Source organism: Cicer arietinum, chromosome 4 (genome assembly GCF_000331145.2).
Source record: "Cicer arietinum cultivar CDC Frontier isolate Library 1 chromosome 4, Cicar.CDCFrontier_v2.0, whole genome shotgun sequence".
Lineage (NCBI taxonomy): Eukaryota > Viridiplantae > Streptophyta > Magnoliopsida > Fabales > Fabaceae > Cicer > Cicer arietinum.
The window spans coordinates 23,630,616-23,639,771 of NC_021163.2; the positions used below are offsets into that span (position 1 = coordinate 23,630,616).

General features: G+C 31.3%; 1 protein-coding gene and 1 pseudogene across 1 annotated transcript; both read right to left on the reverse strand.

The window, feature by feature from the left end:
* Positions 1-172: 172 nt before the first annotated feature.
* Positions 173-2,169, reverse strand: LOC101513789 (ribosome production factor 2 homolog; annotated as a pseudogene).
* Positions 2,170-8,164: 5,995 nt separating this feature from the next.
* Positions 8,165-8,941, reverse strand: LOC101514134 (uncharacterized). Its single transcript, XM_004497546.4, has 3 exons — positions 8,690-8,941; positions 8,521-8,594; positions 8,165-8,385 (listed from the first exon to the last, which is right to left on the reverse strand). Exons 1-3 carry the CDS (start codon positions 8,784-8,786, stop codon positions 8,278-8,280), a joined length of 279 nt encoding a protein of 92 aa, XP_004497603.1. The 5' UTR covers positions 8,787-8,941; the 3' UTR covers positions 8,165-8,277.
* Positions 8,942-9,156: the final 215 nt, after the last annotated feature.

A 9,156-nucleotide genomic window follows, 5' to 3' on the forward strand; every position in this document is an offset into this window, starting at 1 on the left:
TCACTCTTACCTTCTGATCTGGAATATAAACATTTCCAATCTTTCCTTCTATGACATCCTTTTTAACATTCTTCTCCTATGAGCAACAAAGCAAGTACACAATTTAGACATGCAACTTCGTTTTACATTAACAAATAAACTAGAAAAGATTTAGAGATTTTGTCAACCTTTTTCTTTGGCTTATTCCTTGAAGTTCTCATGGCTTCCTTCCTCAAACTTTCATTAGGAAGACAATGCCGACGAACAACAAGATCCATCGAAGGACCAACTTCTACCAATTCCATTCTTGGGACAACCGTACCCGATTTTTTCAACCGCAACGCAGAGTGCGTAAAAAACACCTTAGTTGCAGACAGGGCAGTACATACATATGCACGGTCCACTCCAGCAAGATTTAAATTCTCCACAACCTACATGAATCATGTGCATCACTTCTGTTAACATATTTCAGCTAAAAACAAAAGAATGTGGAAGAGCAATTATTCACCTCTCCGCGAAAAAGATCGAGTAAAACCTCCTTCAAATGTTTTAGCTTTTCCACAGTCTCAAATCCTTCTCCAATGAAAGCAATAAAAGGCTTTGACCCTTCCTTTGGAGATAATTTTTTATCGTATGTAAATGACTCCATGGTTCTAAGATTTTCAACCCCGACTTCTACCAGATCATAAACATGGTGATCATATGTTCTTCCGATAACAAGGTTATCAGGTCGCTTCTTTGAGTGAGATCCATACTGCAAAATACAAGCAACTTTGATCATTACCAAATCGCTATCCATGCAATATTTAGCACTCATACTATATGTTAAATAATGAACTCAATTAATTTAGAGGAAGAAGTCTGTATTAAGATGTCAATATCACACTTTTTTATAACTCCAACAAAGGCCTTGCATCACAAGTTTCGGGTAATACTACTACTATCTGAATACAAATAAAGTTGACCCTAATCTACCATCATAACTAAATCTGTTTCATGGCAAAATCACAATGAGTTACTATGATTTTGCAAAAGCTATATAATTCAGCTTCTGCAAAATCACGCTGACTCACTGTGATTTTGTCAATCCAAACGGGAAACCAAACATACACTAACTATAAATAGCTTAACATACCAAGTACAAATTTTTAACTTTTTAACACAGGTGGTTGAAATAGTGAAAGCGGGTAAAAACCTAAATAATTCTTACACAAGGGAGAGGACGATTTAACATTAGATCAATGCTAACAGCAAATTGTATGACTAACAAAGACTTAAAATAGATTTTGGGAGAACCAAGTGATTTTGAATACCTAAAATAGATTTTGCATCTAGGGCTGATTCTAACTTATAGCTTGCAGCTTTTGACCCTAAACATGAATTTTAAACTCTCACTTTCATAATGAAGTATTCAAACATAAATCATTTTAACTTAAACACACTTTTAATTAAAATCAATTTTACAAAATAATTTTTTGTCACCATTGAACCAAACAACAACCAAACCTTATTCAACTAAGTAGCATTGGCTACATGATCAAACGACCGTCATAATATTCTATCATATAGAATATCTCTTTCCAGCTGATTGATCTCTAGAATATCCAACATGTACCATTTTCCTAAGTCTTCCCCCTGTCTTTAGCAATTTAACTACCCTCCATTTGATCTACTTTTCACACTACAAAATCTACATGTCTCTTCTTTACATTACCAAACCACCTAAGGTGAGTTTCTACCATCTTTTCTACTACCAAACAAACACTTAAAACCACACAAAGCCAAAAACAAAAGTGAATAAAATAACTTGAATCAATAAGAACAATAACTGAGTAATTACCAGAAAAAGACTGCAATCTGTTTTGAGAGAGAAAAACTCCAAAGAGGTTTCACCACCAGCTTCAAAGGGCTTAATGTTTTCATTTTTACGACTATACTTACTGCACTTTCCTTTTTTAGATGATAAATCTGAGTCAAAACAGCGTTTAAAACTGCGCTAGTTTTTGTCCCAAATCAGCGTTTTCTTCCCTGATTCAACCTGAAAACACAACAAACGCAAATCATGATTGAATTTTTCAATGGAAAAAAACAAAGGGTGAGAAAAGAGGAAGTGATGCTTACGAGTTTGGGAGCACGCTTTTCGAGTTCGCGTTTGCCCTTACGTGTCTTGGCGGTTTTGATTTCTAACATTGTGAACAAATGGTGTCTTCTATATGCGAAGAAGAAAATCTTCTTGTTTGGTTGGTTGAGGGGTTTTAGTTTTTTTATACTTTATAGAGAAAACAATGAGTTGATTGATGTAAAAATAAATATGACCATCAAAGTTAAATTCATCAAACCAACGTAAATAAATTATTTTTACAAACATAAAGACAAAGAGAAGTGTTAGTTTATTCTTCTAAAGAATGTTATTAATTGTTGTTACTATTTTGTTTGGAGCTAGAAATGTGAGGTGGTGAACCACATTCATCGAAGCATGTTGACACTTGTCTAATTGACGAAACTAAAACAATTTTGAGGATAGTTTTTCAATAATCAACTAAGCTTACATATACCATTCAAAAGTATGCTATCGAGATTGATGATTTCATTCAAAAAATTATATCTAAAAGATTGAAGCATGTGATGTGCTCCATGCAAAAATGTAGTTCGTGTACATTAGTGTCAATATGACTTTGTGAAAGATGGATATCATCTTATCGTTCATATTGACTCAAAGATCCTGATTTGTATGGTAAATATAACCACTTTATTAAAGATGGTGCTCCTAATCTCATTTTTGAATTGGCAAGTGTAAATTCATCGCACTTAACATTCAGATAACATAAGTGCTCGTTTGGTTAGCAAAATTCAGTTTTACTTTAAATTCTACAAAGCTTTATATTTCAGAAAACTTTAACGTGTCCCTATGATCATAATCCTAAAGTTATCTGCCTATAAATTTAGGTAAGTTTAGTAGTCTATTTTTCATTTCTTGAACTCTAACATTATATCGAAATAATTATTATAAAGAATGTAGGATACAAATGAGTTGGTAGATGAGACGAATAAGGATGACAATGTGAAGGTCTAGGTACAATACTATAGTTCACATCTATGTGATTTGAAAAAATATTTGTACATGAACCTGTGTTGACAGTTAGTTGACATCAACCTATATCTGCACCCGTTACCCACATTTGAACTAAAATAAATTGTTACATCACAAAATATCATATAATTTTAACACAAGTAAGAAAATATTCAAAGTTCTTTAATGCTAAACCATGTGCTAAACTAAAGTATTTTAATCTTACAAAAATAAATTAAACAAGTTTTTGAAAAATATGCATATGTCAGCATGTTCATCTTCCTCAAAATTGAAAATGTTCATCGTTAGTTTTATTAATTGAAGAATTGAGGTTGTTCATTAATGTCAATCAAAACATAAATGGCAAAAGGAATATTGAGGACGTTGACAAGGGAATGTTTTGCACTACAAGTACAAAGGACAACTCATTGTCAGCTCACACATTCTACTTTATAGTCCATGACATACTGTCTCAAGTTGTCAAAAGGATGATCAAGTTCATCTATCATGTTCATAATAGAAGATGATGTCTTTATATTGATGAAGATGCCTTCATGCAAAATAGATTATGATCATAAACATCCTTAAAAAAGAGGATGATTATCCATAAAGAAGATGGTGTTTACCCAGATTGCATAACACATTTAAGCAACATACTCTAACGCCTTGAGACATGCCTAACAATTGTATACGTCCTTTACAAAAATAAAGAGTCCTCTCAAGTCTATAAATAAAAGATGTTTCAAGCTACAATCTCTAAGAAACTACAATTAAATATATTTTACTTTCTTAAGTGCAAAGCTATCAAAGTTCTTTTCAATTAACAAGAAACACACTATTGTTTTTTGTCATAGGTTCTAGGATCAAACTTTTGAGTGTGTTTTTAGTCCAATCTATTTCAATAATAGTGTTCTGATCGGATCCAAAATAAATCATCATTATCATTTTATTGTAAACATCATCAAGTTTGTCTAGTTGAGAGAAAATTTGAGTGACTCATGTAAGCCCGTTGAGGCTAAGAAAATATAAGTGTTTAGTCAAGTGTGACAAAATGAAGAAGATTAAGTTGAGAGGTTGTTCAACTTACTAGTTGAAATCTCACAAATTGTGAGCACTGGATTACCTCTCGTTAGGTGAAATAGGATATTTCTTTTGTGTGATTTCCTTAACTTTATATTTTATTATTCTATTATTTCATTGAATCACATTATTAACTTTAAATATAATTATGTTCTTGAACTTTCTCAAAACACGAGTAGGTTAATCATATTGATCTAACATTCTCAAGTTTTATTTTAAGAAATAGCATTAAAGTGCAAATTTTAAATTGTAACAATTCAAATCCTCCATTTCTTGTGACAAATATATAAACTTCAAATTGTACCTTGTATTATTTCACTTTTATGCTATATATCCATTAATGTTTCATACACGACTTTACAAACTTAATATTTTCTTTTGAAGAAATACAAAATATTTAATATTAGTTATTGAGACCACAAATCTGACCTCAATAAGAAAATAAGATACAAAGATTAAAAATACCAAAAAAAAAATATTAAACTCCTAAAGAAAACTCCACCACCAAAAGGGGGTTGATATCTACACCCCCTATGATGTCAATCAAATACAAACAAAACTACTCATGAAGGATGACCCCTAAACAACCAAGGGGATTGATCCATCATTGGTACAAATTCATCTGAAAATATTTGACATTGTATTTGAGCCACAACCAAGAAAACACTTTAATACGATCTACAAGAATATTCAACGCCCATTATTGTTACTTAAAAACACTAAGTTTTATGATATGTTTTTTACTCCAAACGCTAGCTAACCACGTCACAATCAAACAATAACTAAGTCTTTTATCCTTACTAAGTAAGCCTGAGGAAAAATGAGCATGATAGCTAATTTGATTAGGGAATGTTGCATAAACCTCAAATCAATTCAAAACCATTACCCACACTCTTCCAAATAAGGGAAAATCTACAAATAAATATAGTGTCAATTCTATAGCACCACACTGAACTAGATTGAACTTTTTGGACAACCTATCATGATAAAGCCTCCAAGAGAAGATGCATATCTTTAAGGGTACAACCTTATGCCACAAAAACTTGCCCAAAGGATAAGTAGAAATGCTCTGATTTTCCACAAGTATATTGTATGCACGTTTGACTGTATAATCATCATCTGAGTTATTTTTCCATTGTCATTTATCTACCAATTTTTCCTATAAATGAATGTCGTGTCGATTATTCAACATGACACCGAACCAAATTGAACTTTATGGACGTCCTATCAATATAAATCCTCTAAGAGAAGAGGATACCTTCAGCCGTACAACCTTATACCACACGAACTTGTTAGAACCAAGTTGGTTTGAATAACTATGACCTTACTTGTTTTGATGATAATAAAATCAGTTTGTGGGAACAATTAAATGCACTAATATTTTGATTAAGTGTGCAGGTCTTAGATCAAGTGAATTATACAGGATCTTATGCCATATCCTTTGATGATTGGACCAAGACAAAAGAACAACAAGACTTCGTTTCACTCTATTTTTTTAAGTTTGATGAGATTGATTTGATACATGCCTCTAGTGATGTAATGCAATATTTCTTTTGTCTCCGATAAAGAAACAAATGATCTAGTTCTGGTGACTTTGGAAATATATGATATGTTATTTTTCAATTGCCTCTACTGAACACAATTATGTTATGTTCATCTTCCTCTAATTAGTTTGACAAACAAATGATTGTATGCCTCTGATAGTCACATCATTATATTAAGTATCAGATTGTCTACTCTGATTTATGATGCATGCTCCAAAGAAGACAACATTTGTGCATCCTCTGATGAACCTTCTAAATTTGTTACTTGTCTAAAGGTCTTTAAGACATGCTATAATCATTGTAGCCTCTACTTCCCCGTATTACGTTGAATCAATTACACGGATTTGTTTTGAAAAATTTCTATGGCAAATCAATCTCAAAAGATATGATACAAAACTTCATCACTCATGCTAATTTCTTGCAATAAGGACAACAGTCAGAAATCCTAAAGGATCTCTATAATCATTCATTTTACTGAAGTATTGAGAAAAGTTTCTGAAAGAACAAATTTGTAAACACTCTCATGTGAGAGCTATCTCAGAAAAAACCTAAACCTATTCCTTTTAACCTAACCAAATAGTGATTATCTTCCTCAACAACTTGATTGTACTAAGATAGAAGGTTAAGAAGACTTGAACACAATCAGTTTGACTAATAGGTGTTCAGTGAAAGTGTAATTCAATGGTAAACTAGTGGATTAAATTCTTCAGATTGAAGGGACTAGACATAGCTACCGTGTTGGTGGTGAATTAGGATAGATCGTTTGTGTTTTTATGTTATGTTCGTATTCATATGTATTGCTTTCTTTACGATAGCTTAGTCACATTAAAAGGATTTTAAAATGAAACACAATTCAAACCTCATTTCTTGTGTTTCTTGTTCTACAAAACTTGCCCAACGGGTAAGTAGGAATGTTCTTATTTGCCACAAGCATATTGTACGCACCTTTGAATGTATATCTTTATTTGAGTCATTTTTACATTATCATCGATCCCTAAATTTTCCTGCAAAAAAATATTACCCATAAAAGACACACATTCCTAGAGTAACTCCATCTCCCACTGGAAAAGATGTCTCCTCCAACTCCACCTACCCCTTTCGGCCTCAAGGCTACTACCTCTACTACAATTGCATCTTTATCATTAGAAAGGTTGAACAATTTATGAAATTTAGTAGATAAAATTTTCCCTCCCACCCACGGATCTTTCCAAAAGAAGGTATATCAACCATTATTCAACACCTGAACAAGATTATTCGAAAACCAATTTGTCGACCCACCCTCTATTTTTCCACAAATATGTTGTATATCTTTCCACCAGAACGATGTTATACCAGCTCTTGATAGGGATGTCCGTGGTGCAGTTTGGATAAAAAAATTATCTTATCCAAAGATTAAAATATTCGTGGTTTGATTCGGTTTGGATGACAACTAAAAAAATCCAATTTGATTCAATCAAAATTAATGCGGTTTAAATTGGATTGTTTTAGTTGATCTATATTATAATTTGTAATTATTTTAATAATATAATATTATGAAATTACATTAATGTAACATGTTTGAAGCAAAATATTATATATAATAGATGAAAAATTAATATTACAAAAATAACATAGATCAATTATGTTTGAATTATATATAATAGTAATAAAAATATATCAACTTAAACAAATAAGTATTATTAAAATTTAATGAAACTAACAAATAATAGTTTGATGCAGTATCTCATACTAATAAAATAATAAATAAACATTAAAATTTATAAATACGGTTTGGTTCAATTTTTTAAAAATGAATCTGAAATCCGATCCGAGGGGTGTTCACAAAAGAAGATCTAGACTCATCCAATAATATTTAATTTTGTACAATTTTTTTAAATAAATTTACAATTTTTTTAATTGATTTGAACGTGAACACCCCTCACTTTAGATACACCCTCTTCCCCTAATCTAAACCATATTTATATGCAGATACTTTATACCAAAATCCACCTTGCTCCACCCTTATCCATCCCATTTTCCTAACAAAACAATTGTAAACGCACACCTAATCTATCCAACTCACGCTCAAGACATACCAAATTCTATATAACCCAACGAATTTTTGATTCAATTGTAGGAATTTAACTCCTACCAAGATGATAAAGCTTTAGAATCGTAAAAACTTTTACATTTAATGTAACTGAAACTAACAACTACCCAAACTTGGACTTCCATTCACTATGTTTTTAATTAATCACAAAGTTAGAAGCACTAGAATCCTATGGCTATGAGTGTGCCAACTTTTAAATACTAAGTTTTAGTAGCGGATATTTACATGCAATTATGTATATGTATATATTTCGAAAAGTGGTGTGATTAATTCAACATACAATATACAATATTTGAACTAAATACATAAATTTTTTTAGACATTATTTTTATATTTAAAATCGAAGGAAGTGTCTCTGTTATGGAGAATGGCCATTTACATATATTTAACAACCGTCGCAACTTGAACCTCAAAACAGAGATACACCTTATATTTATATTTCGTATTTATTTAGTACTTTATTACATTTAGCAACTCATGCTCAATTAATGCACTGCATTTAAACTAAAGTGCATTCAAGGCTTATGGTGTTGGGTGTAGATATAATCCAAGTGGGCCTCCGCAATCATCCTTCTTCTAAAGCATTCTTCATCCTTTTCATAACACTCCTCTGATCCCATTAGCTATACAAAATTAAATCAAATTATAAGAGAAAAAAAATGGAAATAAAAATAAAACAAATAAACTAAAAGCTAATCAAGATAAAATTTCAATTTGGCTCTTAAAGCAATATGTAAAAACATTATGTACATTCTTACTTCTTGCATATCTTCTTTCAATTCGGTGGATGATTGAGGAATAGTGTTATCAACGACGTTCAATTCCTTTTCACCTATATATTTTATAAAAAAAATTAGTTACAACAACACAAAGACATAAAAATTAAAAATTAAAAATTAAAAAAATAATGTAGTAGAAGTTAATTACCATGTTTTGAACCATTTGGTGGTACAAGGAGATGAGGAGAAGCATAGAAAGAGGAAAGAATGAGAAGAGAGAAAAGCAAGAGAATTTGATGCTTCATTGGAGATAGTTAGAGAGGAATCAAAGTAAAATAAATTTAAGTAAGAATGTGGAAGAAGGGAATAAATAAATAAATAAATGAAACTTTGCATAAAGCTGCTTAAAGGGGTGTTTGAGTCACGTGGAGACTCCAAATAGTACACAACTTAGGAACTTAGGAGAACCTTTACAGGAATTTGTATTTGGTGCAGTAACTCATCGCACTTATTCTTTCGGTGGGTTGAGTAATTCATTAACGGTTTTGATTTCAATTAGTTTTTATTTATTTATTTCAGTTAGTGATTATAGGGAACTTAGGCCCCCTTAACTAATACATATATCCCTTTATCATCTCTATCTTCGACCTAATATATAATTTATTGTATGGTTAC